Source organism: Seriola aureovittata, chromosome 22, assembly GCF_021018895.1.
Source record: "Seriola aureovittata isolate HTS-2021-v1 ecotype China chromosome 22, ASM2101889v1, whole genome shotgun sequence".
NCBI lineage: Eukaryota > Metazoa > Chordata > Actinopteri > Carangiformes > Carangidae > Seriola > Seriola aureovittata.
In genome coordinates, this window is record NC_079385.1 from 3,681,198 (window position 1) to 3,700,824 (window position 19,627).

Sequence of the window (19,627 nt, forward strand, 5' to 3'; positions counted from 1 at the left end):
ACCATAAATGTTTCAATTTAACTGCATCCATAACAGCCTATTTTGCATTTAGTTAATATTCTGTGGGAAACTTAGGTAAACAATTGAGTACAATCTTCATGTAATAACAGGAACTGAAAGAATAAAAAGAAACATGGGATAGTGACAGTCAAAAATCTTTCTTCCATAACAGGAAAAAGAGATTTTAAGACAAACAATTGCCGGTGTTTACAAAAAGCTTTCATGCTCAGCAAACCACTACTGGAAAAATAACAGTCTAAAAACAGTCAGTCAAATCTGCTCGCCACATTTTGTCTTATTCATTTAACCGACATCTGATTTCTAATGTGTGTGCAAACAGATAAAACAACAAAAGACAAATACTGTAGAGTTACACCCTTCACACTCCCAATTTACCTCATGCATTGTAGGAAAGAATTACTTCTATGAAGCAGGAATATGCCACCTGCTCAAAATGATTTCTTGCATGTATATAAAGAAACAGCCTCTCTCCCACAAGTTCACCCTCTAGCACAGCACTTGGCATAATTAATCTGCTTAACATAACTGTGCATCTCAAGGTAAATGTTGCACTAACGCCCCATTTTTAATGGCCATAGGATTCCATAAAGTTTTAAAAAGGAAATATGTTGCCATGGATGAAGTGAGTTCAACTTTGGGTTTCAACTTCAACCCTGTTTTTTTTTTTGTTTTTTTGGAAAATGAAGTGAACTGAATTAATTATTTTAAGTTCCTGTTTGTTATGTACCATTGGTACTGACAACTATTACTGATCACTGACTGAGGAACTTCTTCTTTCTCTGATCTCTAATCAGATTTACGGAGGTTTATTTGCAGTGGTGTTCTTATGTGTGTGTGTTCAGGTTTGACTGAATCCTGACTCAGAATTTTGTCTGATGTGTGTTTCAGATGTTTTTGAATGTTGATATTTAATGACTTGTTAAATAATCTTATTCATCTGATTTATTTTGAATATCAGTTTGAGTGTTTTGATACGATATGTGAATAAATGTGACCAGTAATATCAGACATGAGGAGCTCTCAGCCCTTTTTATCTTGTCAAAGTAGCTCTCAGAGTAAAAAAGGTTGAAGACCCCTGATCTAGAATAACATATGTAGTATACATGCTGAGCAGAGACCACATGTCATTACAGCCTCCTGCAATTTTTAACTTCTGTAGTTAGGTTGGAAATCAATCAGATTAGAACTGTAAACATTATTGAATTAATCGATCATCTGAAACAAAAAACTAATCTTTCTCTATTTTGACAATCCAATAATTCTGAATTTCTCTGTTTTATATCACTGTAAATTTAGTATCTTTGTAGAAGTCATTCTGAGGTCTGTGAAATCAGACTGAGCATATTTCAAAGTTCTCTTACAATTTATCGAAAAATTGATTATTCGAGAAAATAATTTGCAGATTAATTGACTCCTAAACCAGACTGACCTATTAAATATTTTCCTCTCATCACTGTGCAAACACACCACACAAATATAATCCAGTTCCGTTTATCTTTGCATGTCAGCATTAATAAATTTCTGACGCTCACAAATAGATTCTGAATTCAAATTCAAAACAATGTGTGTTTACCCCAGGGAGGTGCGCAAGCAACAAGCTGTGGTTTTCGAGAGAGGCTGAATGGAAACTGAATTTGACTGACAAATGAGCTGGTCGCTCTTGTGACCCTGGATTGCGCGACTCACCTCAACAAAAGTTTGGCATGGAAAGTCTGGGATTACCCTTCATTAATATGCAAATACAGGATGGAAAACATGGAAATCCAGTATGTGACTGGCAGAGAACCTAAGTTGGCTCAGGTACACAGAATAGAATATACTGATAGAAATTTGAAGGCCAAAGAACAAGACTTGTACTTGGAGCTTCCGTGATAATTTCATGCTTCTTATAACACCAGTGGAGGGGGTGGGGGTGTAGGAAAACTGATATTCAGAGTCTTTAAATGTATAATTAGCTTCCAACTATAAAACCAATTCAGTGGTCTATATAAACATACACAAACTGAGCAGAAGGTCGGAGGGAGAAAGCTTCATAAAATCACAGGAAGATGACATGGCAGGCTGATATCAGATATCTGATAACAGACCAGGATCCACCGGATGCATCAGTTGTCTGACACAATTAGGAACAGGTCCTGATGCCGGTCAGTCTCCTGTTTCTGTTCCTGGGGTGAAAGTGGTAACAGAGCACCAGGGCTGAGGAGGCTGCAGATATGCAACACTGCAGCACGATCATAGGCAGTAACATGTAGACCGCAAGGGAAGTCAGGGAGAAGCAATGTTTTTTCAGCACTGTCCACCGTCCTTGAAACACCAAAACCAAACTGGTTCTATGTGCACATCCACTTCCATTAATCATCCAGATACAATGTGGTTGAAAAAATTTTTAAAATTAAGCATGCTTCACCACTCACCACTTTGCTGCACGGCACTTCGCTTCCTGCCCGCACGGCTGCAAATAGGCTGACATTAAACACCTCAGAGTGAATATAGACTATTCCTCAAAACGGTCACACTACAGTGTGAGTTGGGACAGCCTGCAGAGACGTGAAGGGAGGCATATGGAGATGGAGAAGCTGCTAGACTTACGCCTCAGCTATCGCTAACCCTGGTTTATTACATAATAGTACGCACTGCTCGACTGCAGAGTCACGGCTGTCAACTCACCACACACACACACACACACACACACACACATACACACATACACACACACACACACACACACACACACACACATACACACACACACACACACACACACACACACACACACACACACACACACACACACACACACACACAGCGAATTAGTAATTAAGCTAGCTGCGTTTAATCAACATTAGCAGCTGGTTCGTTTCGTGTTCTTCTTATTTTTGTATGCGTGGCACTTACCTTTGCTTCGTTGGGGGTCTGCCGGTGGGTTGTCTGACTGGCTCACGGAGGGAAAACACAGGCTGGAAATATTCAGCCAGTCCTGGGGGACGTTTGTCTGTCTGCTAACTGTTAGCTGGCGACGTTTTAATGTTTTCTACGAGGTAATCACTGCTTCAGCCTGTGATGGCTGGCGTCCTCCTCAGTCCAGCCGCGTCATGGAGGTCCAATGTTAAAGTTTGTACAGTGAAAAAATAACTTCACGATTAGTGCTATTTTTTCTACTGTGAATTTAGCACCGATATTCAGCCAACTTGTTAGCCACTAGCCCGCCTGCACGATTCTGTCATGGGTTTGAGTGAGCAACGGTCAACACCACAATGATACACAACATTTCCGGTGATAACTTTCAAACTAAAAGACAAAATAAAGAAAAGAATTTAAAGGCAGGAACATGTTCTCATTTGTTTTCATTCAATAACTGGTAGTCTTATAGTCATGATATCATTTAATTTAATGTTCTTCATTGTTATTTGATTTAATTATAATTGTTTTAAGTAGACTGGTTGCCCTTTATCTTAATGCTCTTTAGTCTTAAAATCTTAAATTCATCAAATTAAAAGTTTTAATAATTCAACTATACTTTTAATTTAAAAGTATAGTTGAATTATTATAATCATTATTAATTATTAGTCTTTTTGTTTCAACAAGCCAAATTTGTTCACCTCTCTAAGTTAGACTCTAAATTTGCATCCATTAAAAACAAAATCATAAAACTTAAATATGAAATATAGCATTTATTTGTTTATTTAGTTTGTTTTGTCACTGAAAACAATAAGACCTGCATACATCACAGCTTGGTTTTTGTAATGTTGAACCATGTTCATGGAAATACACTTCTCTTATTATTATTTTTTATACACAAGCTTTTTTATTATTTTGTTGTCTTTGTATTGTGTATGATTGTCTTCTATCTTGCTGCCTGAAGACACTTTCTCCTGATTTTCCATATTTTTATTGATAATACTATGGCTGAGAGTAAATATTTACACTATTTTGTCACTGCTCATTAAATTGCTCTACTTTTCTTGGTTAAATTGCAATTCTTTTTGTGCTCAATATTATATGTAAATAAAGCGAATATTCATATTTCAATTAGTCATAGTACAAATATTGGAAGCAGAATTGATTTTATCTTTGGTCCAACTGTTCTGGTTCTGACTTTATTTTGAAGGCAAAACGCTCAATATCCTGTGTCTGATTTATGACGGGGTAACTTGATGCAACAACAGGAGACTTTCTCCCTTGTTCTGGTCGGTGATCGTTTGATTTGCCTGGCTGGACACAGGACATCACAACCGTGATCACATTAGTCGGCTTTCACTTTAAAGGCATTCCAGCTGTACGTTTTATCTTTTATAGATAACATTTAGTATGATAAGTTAAGTGTGTGGGCTTTATGATCCTCTTCTCTGGATAAATCAATTTATGCCATATATCATTCATATAATAATTTAAATATTATGTGTAGTAAATGTATTTGTCTGTTTGTCAAAATGATATTATTATATAGGCCTAGCATAAGTATGCTAAATTGTCCATTTCAAAAGCTGTGTCCTAAATTAAGAAAAAGCTGGGTTTTTTTGTCAGTAGTCTCCAGGAAATGAATGCAAGTCTATGTGTGTGTGTGTGTGTGTGTGTGTGTGTGTGTGTGTGTGTGTGTGTGTGTGTGTGTGTGTGTGTGTGTGTGTGTGTGTGTGAGAGAGAGAGAGTGTGTGATACCATCTCTAGCATGCTTTTGGAGTCATGGTTTTTAAAATGAATATACTGGGTTATTGGGGGTGTGTGTATCTTATCATAGCTGATATTTCTGTTAGTATGATAATATTTCAAACACACCATAAAACCTGTGGGTTTATGAACTCCACAGGATTGCTGTGCATGCATGCCTGGGTAAAGGGAGACATCTAGTGGCTACTGGGGGTTTAGGTGTAGTAGAGATGATGGGACATGGAGAACATCTAGAGGCATATATTAGTTACTGCAGTGTTGTCATTGCTTCCCATTATGAAATGTCAGATATCATCCATGCAGTTAGTCTTCTGAATGTCAGTATGGAGCCTCCCTCATGGCCATATGGCACTGACTGGAGAACCAAAACTTGATATTCTATTCTATTAAAAATGCAAAAATATGTATTTATTGTTCATTAAATTGTTGTTTTGTTTTGTTTTTATTTTAGCGCATGAATTTTTTCATTTAAAGAACCCATGCATCACAGACTTTCCCCTGTCTTGTGGCGCTTCTGTCTCAAGAGAAAAATTGTCATCAGTCTAGATTTCTTTGGGTTTTGTTGTCCCATTATCATCTATAAATGTTGCTGTTTCTGAGCTCTTTCAACCTAATATGTCACTGCACAAAAAAATTGTTTTTTGTGACCTAAATGTAAAGAAATATGAGATAATTTCCCCCAAAACATTAGTATGCAACAGCTTCAGTGTAAAACTAAATCAGTAAACAGCTTATATTACACACATGCAGGAACACACTGTATGTGTACATAGTACGTTATGTGTGCCATGCATATTATATATGATACTCATACTTGTGTGAAGGTATAACAGCTGTATGAATAGACTAAACTTGTACACTTGCTCTGAGGTTTTTGAAAATTGCAAAAAAAGAAATAAACCAACAAAAAAAAACAAAATAAAGAATGTATAATCAAGGATTAGGGTTGATGGTAGGAACTGAATTACTCAAATTGTAAATCAAATGAATGGAACCAAATTGTGTTTCCATTGTATATCTCAGAGTCTGCAATTAAATCTTGCTTTGCAAGATCTTAAATCTTTCGAGCAAAGCTGAATAAAGCTATTTGTAATTTAACCTGTCTGTGAGGACACAGCACCTGGCCACTGATTGTAGAATGAAAGTGTAATTAACCTTATTACACTGTAAATATTGTAATCGCAGAAACCTATTCAAAATGGTGTGTTATACAAGAAACAGATTACAGATGGACAGTTAAACAACCAAAAATGTTAAAGATATTCTAGCTGGGCTTAAGCTCTTCCGCACAAATAATACCAGCATGGTTCTGGACCAATCATAAGGCAGAATGAAAGTGAGATTGGAGATCTACCATAACACGCAATAGACCTGAAACAAAAAGAGGAAGTAAGATGACACTTATACTTGCACTGTAACATTTTACTGTAGAACCAGTCTGGTTGAGTCTGCGATCGTCAAGTTACCCAACTATCTCAGAGGCAAAACTGCACTCGGGACTTCCTTCTTGCCCTCTCTGCAGTTGTCCAAATACTCCTCTCCTTCAAGTACCATGAGTGCAATACGCAGAATACATAGCCTATTGTAACCCTGTGGGCGATTGAGCCATGGTGGATGTTTCCAACTTGTATAATGACTGTTAGTGACAGCTAACCTCACTCAAGTCCTGCTTAAGACACAGACTTGGCCAAGGAGAAGTGGGATACAACAGCTGTCATTTTGTTTTCTATAGGAGAAAAAATGATAGATAGGCTTCCTAATAATACAGGGCTGAAGGTTGTGACACATGAAGCTGTAGAAAGTCTGGGGAACAGATCTTTTCCCATATCCTCGTTGCCTGTCCATCATTGCTTTATTTTAGTGCAAGAGCCATACATTAGACTACTCTAACATAAAACCTTAGAGGTTGTATTTGCAAGAATAACCATTTGTAAATCTATTTGATATCATTATTATTGCTATCTACTGCCCTGGCCACATTTTGTGACTATGTGACCTTTTGTGTGATGAGGCCTGTCCTTCCTCTGTGTGTTTTTTTTTTTGACAGCTCCTCTCTCCTCCTCCTCTGTTTGTTTCCCCCTACACAGCCTCTTGCTTCCCACAATGCTCAGCGAACATCACCACCAAGATGGCCGACGCTATGGAGGAATATGAGAAAGAAGCTGGCTGCGTCCCTATTCTCCATCCTGAGGTATGGTCATTGGACTTCACGCCTTCGCACGCACATATGAACATACACAAAACGTATTACACCAGACTGTGTGTGGGTGTCTGTGCGGTTTTGCCGTGCTTTTTTTTTTTGAAACTCCGATGCCCCCTGCAAAACCACCGGTGGGGGGTGGCAGGCAGCTAACGATGCTAAAGGTGCTAACGCTAGCCCCCCTCCTCCTGCTGCATAGCCAGTAGACGCTAGGCAGATGTTTGTGTTAATGTTAACCATAACCGTGGTGGTGCTTTTCCTGGTTGTGACGCCGTGCAGCTAGTAAACAAGGTTGTAAGCAGCGTAGTTAAGTCTGCAATGGGGAAAGTAACGTTAATGATTAATCCTTGCAGTCATCCGATGTTAGCTTTATAGCTAAACTGGCTGTGCTGCCAGGCTTAGCTGCGGGGATGTAAACTGGTGTCAAATGTGTGAGCATACATTAAGCTGTGGTGTCCACTCCGTTATTATTAGGTCATGTTAACAGCTAGTAATGTAAATAAATGCCCTCATTTTTTTTTACTTGAAAACCATGTTCGTTTTTTAGCATGAAACCTACAGCAGGTCCTCTTGGTTGGGATTGACAGTAACGTTATCTGTCACTTTGTCAGTTAGGATTTGTTGTTTCTGTCATCTAATATCGTTGGAAATATTTTGTTATGTTTGTATTTGAGGTACTGTGAATCAGCATAAACAAATGAGTTATTTAAATTACCATAAAAGACAATGTCTGCCGCATTTATCTAATAATGATTTAAGGAATAAGTTAAATTGCATCTGAAAAGGCTTAATTTCAACATTGTTAGCTAAACACAAACTAACCTGACAGGATGTTTGTCTTTATGTTATTCTCTTCATTACAGCTTATTTAAACCCATGTCACCTATTTTTATTATTATTTTTTATCATATACCACTGTTACTACCACTAACTTATTAGGACTTAACTGAATACCCTGGTTATTAGTTGCTTTTATCCTTGCTTGGTAGGTAATCTAATCATCAAGCAGAGCTCTGTTTGATGCAAACAGTAGTTTGCCTCAGTGACAGTTGATGTGCTTTTCTCTCAGCTAACCTGTTCTGCTTGTTGGTTTGTAGCCAGCAGGTCAGATCAGCTAATTTACCTTCAGACTTGGTCTCTAACTGTTAATCCTGGCAGTGTGTGGATCAAATGATTCATGTCTGTAATGTCCAGTCAGACCAAGATGTAGAGAGATGAGTTAGTGTACCTAGTGAAAGTAGGCTGAAATGGGTATGGTGGTTTATCATCTGGTTTTGGCTGTTGTAAGATGAGTTCTCTTTAAAATGTAGTAGCCATATTGGCTACTAGAGCACTGAATCAAGCACTGAATGTAATAGTCATGTTCACATATTATGCCAATATGAAGTTTGAGCATTATGGTGCCACATTCTGAGTCATCAAATTGCTCCAAATAAATTAGCTTTCATTTTGGTATTGGCTCCCTGATCATACATAAACTAATAATGGGGAAAATGTGGTCAAATCAACCACAATGGCTGCATTTGTGGACATGCTCTATGTTAATCCTGTCTTCTTGTCAGTTTTGTTTTGGTTTGCACAAAGGAAGACAGTAGTTCTCCATCTCGTTATTCAGCAAGTCTTTTGAATATGACAGAGATCAATTAATTTTTTCTGTTGGAGTTTGTGAGAGCCTCTTCTCCCTTAGACGCTGCAGTGAAACTTGATATCACTTTAGATCCAAAACAGCTAGGTGATACCCACATTGACAGTTGATCTGAGTCGGTCAACATATGTCATCTCCCAACCTAGGTTTAATGCAGGTCTAACTTGATTGGCTTTGGTCAACCAATGTTTCTGTTATAACTGATCATTTGATTTTATATTGTTGCTAACTCACACGTATGTCATTTAACCTGCAACCAGACTGGGAAGACAGGGCAGCAAGAAAGTGATGGTGTTGAGAGAACTGAAACGTTCAGTATTTAGTACTAATAATATAACACTCTGTAGTTTTATGGTTTTGGGTGTGAGGAACTACAGCTGATGACTGTGCAGATTCATGACTGTGTATATTCCTCATTCTGTGAATACTTATAACGTGAAGTAGACCCCTGTCATATGCACATATTCTGTGTGGAAGCTCTGTGCACTGGAGGGTTTATATCAAGGCAGGCTAAACTGACTGGAGTCAAAATTTGCAATGTGTTCTGGGGACTAAAAACACACACATTTGAGTAATTCTAGATAACAACCTCTCCAAAATGGATAAAATGCAAATCTGACATTCTTTTTATTACGCAAGGTAATTGGTCTTTCTGTTATTTTGATACATGTGCATTTAAACAGAATAATGGTTTTCTCCTTTCTTGCCCTCTTGTGTGATGGATAACATGATTCCTCTCTGTGGCACAGTAACACTCAGGCCTAGACTAATACAATCAGTTTGCTGTTAGTCCTTGCTGAACCAAGAACGGTCTTTTTTGATATATTGGAAAAATCTGCTTTCTCCTAATTAAAGGAAGTGTAATTACCAACTGTTCTTTGCTCCCTTGAAAGAACAGGTTGTTTGGGATGCCTTCCTTAGTTTTGTTTGTCTGGAAGTCACTGCTTTAACTGATGGTGAAGTCAAAGACCTCAGACCAACTTGGTTGAGTAGATGTGTCAGTCAGAATTCAGTGTTGAAGACTGAGCCAGAGCCTGACAACATACACACAGGAAATACAGGAGGAGAAAGCTGTCAACTGAAGTTTAATACACACAGACACCAGCAGCAGTGATAAATGGTAAAATTAAAAATCAAAAAAAGGAAAAAACACCTCCATGTGGAGATGAGAAAGTTTTATTGTTATGCAATTGACCTCTGTTGTGCAGGAGTGGCAGTAAATTCTCTATAATAAATCAAACTTTGCATCAGAGAAACAGTATATGAAATTTCTATTGACACTTTACACACAAGGCAATATACACAAGACTGAAAATGTGCTTGTGCTTTGTCTAAAGGTTATTGTTCTCCAATCTTGCAAGAGGTAAATTGTCTGCCATGAATCTAGAGGTGTCACCACCTCTTTAAATCATTGTGCAGGAGCGCTCACAGTTTGATCTTTTGGCTGTACATCTCCCTGTCATATTGAAGAAATTTGTCCGACAGTAGTAGCGATGTTAGAAATTAAGTTTATTTTCTCTGTGTGCCCTCACAGACTCGGCTTAAAGTTGCTCCCCTTTTTCAGCAGGGTGCTGCCTGGAATCTGGGTCATCTCGTAGATTGTAGCGAGAGCAGAGTGAAGCTGAATGCATGAGGCACCTGAATTAGAGCATCAGAAAACTTTAGTCGCACAGTCAGAAGGGCCGTGCATTTTTTATTTTTTTGAACCAGTTCAACGTGTTGAATGCAACATTTCTTCTTTTGAGGAACATAAAAGATATCTGTCCACGGCTTCCAGTCTCATTTTATAATGCAAATGAGTTTTCTTGCATAAAAGGCAGAAATAGGTAGGGGACACGGTCAGTCGCTTGATTCCATTCTACGTTGTGGTGCAGAGTGGAAAACATGAATTCTGTTTCCTCTGAGCATTCCCATTATTTCCTTACAAACAAGTGTTTCCCCTCCGCTTCCTCCTGATCCATAGATGTAAACTGTGCCTTGAATATTGAATTAGCCCGTCGAAATGGCTCTGATTTCAGACTGAGTCTGATTGTGGGTTATGGCTACAGCCAGCAAAAGGAGCAACACAATAATGATGCAGTTTAGTCCAAGAAAGCAGTGACTGCAGATGTAATGAAAAAGCTATTATGGTGTTCTTGCTTTATATTTTCCTGATTAAAATGTAAATGTTGATCTCACCCTTATTGTGCTGTTGCTCACACTACTTCTACCATCACTGTTGGTTCTGCTGTAACCCAGTAAACATTCATTTTCAGAATTGGTGCTGTCTGACATTTTTAGCTCATGGCACGTGACCCCAGCACCCACCCACCCAAGGAGTAGCTGCCATATGTCCCACTGACCATCCCCATTGACAAAAGCCATGCCTGCTGCCTCACTAAACAGATGAGCTTCCAATTTAAAATCAATGAAATGGATATGTTTAATTGATAATATCGTCACTGCCATCGTCCCAGTTGTTGTATGATTTTCCAGTAAACAGACACATAATTAAGAGGTGAGAAAATGCACAGGCTGCAATTATCACTACAGTTACAAATGCCATCATCAGCTTTTTAGCTGGCAGGAGGGAATGGAGAAAGCGAACAAGGCTGTCGTGATTGGCAAGGGGTCAAAGGTTATCTCCATGGAAGGCTGAGACGGAGAAAGTTACTTAACATCTGGTGTCTGAGGGTTTAGATCCGAGCCTTCTCCCCCGTCCCTCATCCTGACAGGAAATCTGCCTCCCTGCCTTCACTTTCCCTCAATTGAATATCCAGATGAAGGAAGAGGCTCCGAGTTTCACTTTGTCAGAAGAAAAAAAAGCTCAGCACAGTCATAATGATAATTGAATGACCCCCCCCCTTTTTTTTTCTTCTTTTTTTTTTGTTTTCTTTATTTTTGTTTTTTCCTCTGGCAGCTAAACCGGTCTGAATAGCACATGGAGTAGTTGAAACAAATCATATGGATTTGTAAATGACAAAAACTTGGCAGAGAAAAGTGCAAACGCCTCCTATCAGCTGTGACACTTTTAAAATACAGGAAGAAAAATTACAAGCTGGTCACCTTCATATCTCCTCTGTCACTCTCTCCTACTTCATCCTCCCCCTCTGTCTGATTTACTCTCTAAAATAAAATCCCTCTCTGCTGGTTTTACCTTCTCATTTTTCCCTTGTATTGTGATTATAATATCACAGCACCTTTTTCCTTACTGTTAATGATTTGTGACGTGTGGGATTTAGGAATGAAACAGCACCAAAAAAGAAAACAGCACCAGAAAATGTGAAGTGTATGATGGGTTTTGTTTATTTTACTGTGACATGTCATTTAGAGGTGGTTTTTGAATGTCTGATGTCACATCACATCACATTGCTGTATGTATATCCAGAGTTCCAGACATGGCATAAATGTTGGTCATGCTTCTAATGTGACTGTATTTATTTAAGGGAAAAGTAAAAGCATATTGCAGTTGTGTGTTGCTTCTCTAATTTCACATAATTTCTTGTGAAAGCAGAATTTTGAGAGACCACATACTCATTACAACAGGAATTGTAAAGAAGATACCAGGAATATTTCTGACCCATATGTAATAATACAGATAATCGTGAGTATACCAGTGTTACTACATATAAGAGTTAGAGTTAGATTTTTATAGTTAAAAAAAATGAAATTTTTAAATCACAAGAGTTTTAATTATATGTATGTTACATAATTAACAGTATCTTGGAAAGGTTTGAAGTAGGGCTGAGCAGTAAGTTGAAATATCATTGAAATTGCAATATGACCAAATACAATATCCAGATCGCAAGAGCTGCAATATTTTTGATGAAGGTAAAATGTGTCACAACATATGATAAATGAATTATTGTGGTTCTACAAAGACACCCCGGCCTACAAATCATATTCTCCAGATGTAAAGTGCCAAGAAATGCAGCGATGTTCTAACAAAGGCAGAAAAGCAGAAGACTGCTTGCTAGGAAACATGGACATAAACAATATGGGTTTCAAACTTCAAAACTCAGCTTTGAAAATGTTTCATGATGAAAGAAAGACAATTGTCACACTTGTTAAACCCAAAGAAGACGCACTGGGATTTATGTTTATACTGAATATAAAAATAAGTTTAGTTGGGTTTTTATAATTATGGTTAGAAAACTCTATGGGCCACCGTTCAGTCTGCAACTGTTGTTTTCAGCAGTTGGGATAACTAACTGTCAATGACAGATTTACTCAGCTGTAGCTAATTCACATTAGCTCTGTGAGTTAAGAAACAGAAGACAGCTTGGCTGTTGTCTGGTTAAGATTTTCTTCATGCCAGTGTCTGTGCTGACACACTTGGCCAAAGATTGCTTTGTGAAAGAAGATGCACTACTCTGAGGAGTGGGCTGTGTCTTTTTGCTGTGGGAAGTGTATTTTTTTTATTATTCAGCGGTGTAGATGTCAGACTTGACTTACCAGCTGTTTGCTAGAATTACCACACCTGGCAAATTTTGAAGCTGTAACTATAACAACATGACACTATTATTGAGTAACACTAAGGTCATAAATGACATCTACATGAACACAGACTGAGACAGAATTTCAGTCCTTGTGTTAATGGATCTGAATGAGGCACTGATAGTAAAGAATATAACTTGCATTCGTGTGAAAGAAGCCTACAGAAAACATGTATTTCTTTACTCCAATCAACATTTCAGAGGCTGGGACACTGATAAGCTGCTTTTTCATCACAGACAAACAAAGCTTTTAACTGTATTTATCTATGAGGGGAACATGGAAGGACATTGGCACTTTGTGCCCATAATGATCATATGTTAAGGTATTTCCTCATAGAGTGTCATGTTCTCTGTAGCTTCCCCACATACCATTCTGATCCAATGCTACCATGTCTTGTTTTATTTGCAACATAGTATTTGAACAGAAACATTTGACAGGTTTTGGTACCAATTAATGATATAGACATGGTTTGAATAAACCTTATCTGATTTGGAATGGAATGACCCTCTTTGCACATGTGCTTTTCCTACATTAACATGTCCAGATTTCAACAAAAAAGGCTGTTGGTCATGTTTAATTTTTTATTTTATAAAGAAATCTGAGCAAGCTTACTTTTATTTGTTGTTTAAATGTATGTATACTTGCAGTGGTTTAACTTCTGGAAAACAATTATAATTTAAATTGCAACTGCAGTAATGGATCATTTGTCCTTAAATCGCTCAGCCCAAAGCCAGAGTTTACAACACAAGCTGTCTGTGTTGGTTTTTCCCATGCACCTTCTCCATCTTATTCCGCCCCCACCATTCCCCATGGTGGCAGAGATGCTGGCTCAGCATATCCCCCGGCGCTGTAGGAAGGCCCGAGCTCAACTCAGAGGCAAGATGGTACAGCTTTAAGTCTCTGTGGCTCTGGCTTCAGGCTACCTAGCAGCTCACCACAAGCCTGCCATGTCCTCGGCCCCCCTGGAGGCTGCCTCATTATGTCTCATCATTATATGCATAGGAAAAGGCTTGAAGGTCTGCTTGAAACCGAAACACTGAGCTTTTAAAGTCAATTTTGATGTCAGTTCTGGATTCATGATCACAGTTCTGACTGGATTTAATTTGATTACATGTGTTTCTCTGTGACTTGAATGTAGAAGAACTTTAACTCAGTTAACAAGCGTCACGTCTCATTCACAGTCAGCATTGCATAAGTCACTGTGACGGCTCAATGTCTACCAGATGCAGCCCTTGTTTCCAGGTGATGGAGACTAATTGTGGTTTCTGTGGCGTTACTATGGAGGCTAATTGAATGTGAGTAGCACAGTCACCACATCTGTGTGACAGATTAGATCTTCAGTAGCAGCAGGATTGGACAGGCCTGTCTTTGTCTTTCTCCTGCTCCCTTATCAGCTATTTATATGAATGTGTAAGTGTTCTGGAGCGGGACACTGTGTGTACTGCATCACCAGGAGCTCTGTCCTGTACTTCAGTGGCTCCAAAGTTGTATCTGTCAAGCCCGTCTTAGAAGCCTGTCCATCTTTTCTATATTTATATTATTGCTCTCTGAATAAATCTTGCTAGCCATAATCTTGACATCCTTGTGCGCATTGGAACATCCTTTATTTCCCTCTTTATTCCCAGATGAATCAGTTTATAGATTCACAGCAGACAATAACAGAAAAGATGACTGCATTCTTTTAATTATTACACTGTAATAAAACTATTATAAATGGTATATGGTGCACCTGTGTTTGACAAATCAGAATGTCTGCTGTGAAAAAGGTCTATTCAATTTAAAGCCCTACCCACCCACACAGGTGTTTTCTCTTCTGTTGCCATTGAACCTCTTCTGTTTGTCTGTTTATAGAGATTGTGCTTGACTGACAGCACCTTCACTCTCGTGTTAGTTTTGTTGCACTTGTAGGCAGGACTAAGCCATTATCAATATTTCATCATAGTTAATAGTTTTTTGTGATATCATTTAATTTCCTGCACCCTAGCTCCTCTCAACCTCAACCAGAATAGAAGTCTAATCAGCTGGTTAAATTGAAAACTGTGTGCCTCTGCTGCTGTGGGGTGCAGCTGTTGTATTTTGGCAACTTAGTAGAAAAGGCCAAGTCAAAATCAGTGAACAGTTTCTTTGTGCAGCATCTTTTTCAATATGCACGCCCAATGTTGACAGTCCTAACATTTTCATTTTCAACACTTCCAGTACGGCAGGGGATGAATGGAGCTTTTTTCCCCTTATGACAATATACAACAAAAGGCAATATGAATTTAGCTACTGTCATAGATTTTGACGTACTGTTACTTTGGTAATATCACTGGGTATATTTAGGGTGAAACTAATGATTATTTTCATTATTGATTAATCTGCCAAAAATATTCTCATTTAATTGAGTGGTCATTTTGTTAAAAAACGTTAAAACATAGTGAAAAAAATACATTCTCAATTTCCAGAGGCCTTTAAGATTTACTGTCTAACGTGTCGAAGAAAAGCAGGAAACATTAATATTTTAGAAGCTTGAACCAGATAAATGACAGAAATTATTAATTGATAATTAAAATGGTTGCTCATTAATATAAGACTAATTGCTGCAGCTCCAGTTGTATTAAAGGTCCCATATTTTCCTCTTCTCCTGTGTTTTATCTGAAGTGTTGATCCATAAGAAGATATATTTGTAGTTTTAAACCATCTCAATATAGTTTTACATCTCCTCTCTCAGGCTTCTCTCTGGAGCTCTAGTAACAACAGGTCAGTGAGCCAATCAGAAAAGAGGAGGCTCTGAGCCTCTCTTCTGATTGGCTGACCAAATCCTATAAGGTTGAATGGTGGGTCCAGGTGGGCGGGGCTTGGGGCATGGCTAAGAGCGATGACTGCTTTGTTGTGACATCAGAAAGTTACAGAAGTCCTGACGGCTGGTTTTAAGGCTCAGTTTCTGAATACATGCATTTCTCTGTGGACTGAGGCTTTGATACTTTCACAGTATTAATACAGAACCTAGACCTGCTTTATAATCAAGCAACACATGCACATCTACCTTTAACACAAAACAATATTGGACTTTTAAACCATTGTAGGAAATTTTACCTGTCAATCATCAGGTCTGTTTTATGGACTCATGTTAATATTAACAATTTTGCAATTAAATTTCTAGAGAATATATGAATATTGTGATTAAAAAATTTACACATACCGTGATAGAAGATTCTTTTCTGTATAATAAATGAAGTATATACACACTTTCACAACCCTGACCCCACCTCCGAGTGCATTTTAGTATGTTCCTACATATTGCTGATGATCTGATAAAGTAGCAAGACCTTACTGACTTTTCTTTATCTTTGTGTTACTTTCTCTTTTGTCTTTTCAGGAAATCAAACCCCAGAGTCATTACAACCACGGTTACAGTGAGAATGTCAGCCGTAAAAACCATGTGGACGACTACAGCACCTGGGACATTGTCAAAGCCACACAGTGAGTGGATAATGTGTGCGTGTGTCTGTGTGTTGTTGTTGTTGTCACAAATCTGGAGCTAACACTACTACTAGTTTTTGACTGTGGTGGTCTAATTCAGTCTGTGCTAAAGAAGTAATTCACAAGCTCAGAATGGTGAGAGAGAGAGTGTGTATGTGTGGGAAGAAAAGAAATGTGGGAATGTCCGCTTGATAAGACAATGAAAGCTTTGTCTGACTCGTTACATTTGACAACAACAGACTTATGGAATATCCGCTTAAAGACAGTCAGTGCCGAGTTATACCTCAGTGTGGGCGTCTTGTTTGGGTTAGAGAGTTGTCAGTTTGTGTGTGTTTATGTACGTCTGCATCTTGTCAGCGTTTATAGGTTTTATTCATTTAACCCTGTGTTTATCTGTGTTTTCACATGTATTTGACTTTAATCCCCCTCCGCTCCTCTTCCTCAGGTACGGCATCTTCGAGCGCTGCAGGGAGCTGGTGGAGGCGGGCTTCGACGTTCGGCAGCCAGACAAAGAAAATGTAACCCTCCTCCATTGGGCCGCCATCAACAACAGGATAGACTTGGTCAAGTGAGTCACCTCAAATCATGTATGAAGTTGGGGGAGGTTAGAAAAATTTGAGGTTGTGATTGCGAGTCTCAATCTTAGGAGTGGCAGGAAATGTCACGTGGTTGTGGTTGTAGCAGTCAGTTCTCAGGCATGAGTTTGAAATATGAAACAGAAGACCACTGGCAAAACACTGACAAAACAAGAAGTGTGCTCAGCCATCTTACCCAAAACAATAGTGAAGATGAATAATACGTAGACAAAAATAATTGTAACTGCTGCTTTATGCCACTATTTATTTGCTTGCACAGTTTTTCTACTGTCCCTTGTTTCTTCCTAATGATCTTTTTCCACTGCCTTCTTTACTGTATCAGAGGGAAAGAGGTGACCTGGTTTTAGCCGCCCACTTAAGTGACCTACAGAGAATAAAAAGGTTAAGACAAACTGAGCAATGAACCGGCTGATATTGCAGACGCATTAAGAAATGGAACACGACATAAATGTCCTCCTCTGTAAATACTGTTGGCACCTCCTGTGCCTTTCTCTGCTTTAATTTGATTACAGTTCTGCCTTTTAACAAGATGGTAAGAGTTCAACTCCAAACACACTGTATGTTCAAGTTCATGTATTAATGACTGAAGTAAAAGCTAATATTTATGATATTCAGATGATGACATATTTTAAAAGCATTCAGATCATTTTCATATTCATCAAACTGGCCTGTGACCTTTTGTACTGCAAATGGAAATATTTACATTAGTTATTACACTCCACTCATTTATTCAAGTCTTAACTTTAATTTGTCATCTGTATAACATGATACATGATCTGTTCCCACACACCGAGCACAACTACTGGATAATCATTATTTATTCATTTATTGTATCAATTATCTTCAAATAGATTTCAGTTTGGTTGTGGAGGCAGACATTCATTTTTGGTGTGTTATGAGTTATGAAATGAATACAAGTGAAATTAATTTCTTTTGAGTTTTGTGGAATTGTTTTGGGATCTGCTTCTGATCAGCTGATCACAGCACAGATCAGTGAGTGCAGTTTTGGTGATTTACATGTAAAAAAAAAAAAAAAAAAGATATCTCATCATCTGATAAAAGTGAATAAGGAAAAGTGGAAAAGTTGTGAGATTCAGCTTCAGTAATGGGGGTGTTTTTACTTCTGCCCTGACCCCACATTACTCTTTATATGTTTGTGTTGTCACAACAGCTGCAGTACAACTTGGGAACTTGTTTTGTGTAGAATGTTCTGACCCTGGTTTTGCATGTTAAATACAGTTGTACCTGACAACTCTATTTGCATGCACAGGTACTACATATCAAAGGGAGCCATAGTTGACCAGCTGGGAGGAGACCTTAACTCCACACCTCTGCACTGGGCCACCAGGTAACACAAACTCACTACAGATAACATACCTGCCATTTGAGTGACACTTTTCACCCACAGAGCCTCTACCTTCTTTAGCCTGAGAATGTTGATGCTTTTATTTAATTATAGTTCAGATTACTGAGCTGAAGTGCTTCTTTTCATTCTTTCTCATTTGTTTTTGTGGTCCAGTTATAACAGAAAGTAGCTGAATCTAATATATCTAATATCAGTTTTAGCTTCTGTCTTCCACTTGCCCATGAATTTAGAATTTAGAAAACATAAGTTTATGATCTTAATCGCAGACCCTTCACTATCAAGTTCTCCTTTATTGGATTTGTATTTCACTGCTTGTCAACACTAAATAGATCCTCCAACTCATCTTGTTTGTTTGAAGGTGTTTCCCCCTCCCTCCCTCCCTCCCTCTCCCCTCCCTCTCAAGCAGACAGGAGAGGGAGACATGGAGCTCTCTCCCCTTGAATTATTGATAGGTTTGACAACAGGCATCTGCACCATCACTGCTACACAGACACATAGTCCTGTGTCACCCTCCACCTCCCTAATCCCCTTAACCCTCCACCTGCCAGTGACCTTTAAAAGCCCCCTAGTCGCCTCTTGTCTGCATGACCTCAGCCATTTACACACACATGCCAGAGCTAAGTGCTGGGTGTCACTGCCCCTGTCTGCTCAGGTTCACACACACAGAGCAAGATACTTGTTCTATGTCGTGAAAGTGGCGCGCGCACACACACACACGGGGGGGGGTGTTACATAGGAGACAAGGTTGTAATAAAAAATACTGTATAAAAACATGACTGCAATGAAAGCATGTTAGAAATCACCAGGAATCAGTCTCTCAATATCATAGCAGCGTATGTGAGAGTGTATAAGACCCTCTTCTTTGGGTTTACTCTCATCTCCCATTCTGCATCAAAGTGGGTAATCAAGAGAGAATGGCTTCCGCTTTATTCAGCCCAAACCTTGGAAAGAGTGGCGATAGGATCTAGTTGTGTATCACACATCATAGAAAGTTTCTGTATCTCTTGTAAATTATTGTTCATCTTCTCCCAGACAAGGGCATCTATCCATGGTGGTGCAGCTCATGAAATACGGTGCAGACCCATCTTTGATCGACGGCGAGGGCTGCAGCTGCGTCCATCTGGCCGCCCAGTTCGGCCACACCTCCATTGTGGCCTACCTTATTGCCAAAGGACAGGTAGGAGACACACAGCAGG

General features: G+C 38.7%; 2 protein-coding genes across 7 annotated transcripts in view; one reads left to right on the forward strand and one right to left on the reverse strand.

The window, feature by feature from the left end:
* The window catches only part of osbpl8 (oxysterol binding protein-like 8), a 100,763-nt gene extending 97,510 nt beyond the window's left edge, over positions 1–3,253 (reverse strand). For 3 of the 6 annotated variants that reach the window (XM_056367387.1, XM_056367384.1, XM_056367386.1), the window contains exon 1: positions 2,917–3,253. The gene's annotated coding sequence lies outside the window, so the exon portion shown is untranslated. Of the gene's footprint in view, positions 1–2,435; positions 2,636–2,916 lie in introns of those variants that run through there. The other 3 variants (XM_056367389.1, XM_056367385.1, XM_056367390.1) reach the window with 3 other exon arrangements.
* A 3,550-nt stretch (positions 3,254–6,803) lies between these two features.
* zdhhc17 (zinc finger DHHC-type palmitoyltransferase 17) overlaps positions 6,804–19,627 on the forward strand; it is a 33,254-nt gene continuing 20,430 nt past the window's right edge. The window contains exons 1-5 of the mRNA XM_056367811.1: positions 6,804–6,877; positions 16,366–16,469; positions 16,915–17,037; positions 18,336–18,413; positions 19,464–19,608. Coding sequence (XP_056223786.1) covers positions 6,815–6,877; positions 16,366–16,469; positions 16,915–17,037; positions 18,336–18,413; positions 19,464–19,608 — 513 coding nt within the window. The 5' untranslated portion in view covers positions 6,804–6,814. The remainder of the gene's footprint in view (positions 6,878–16,365; positions 16,470–16,914; positions 17,038–18,335; positions 18,414–19,463; positions 19,609–19,627) is intronic.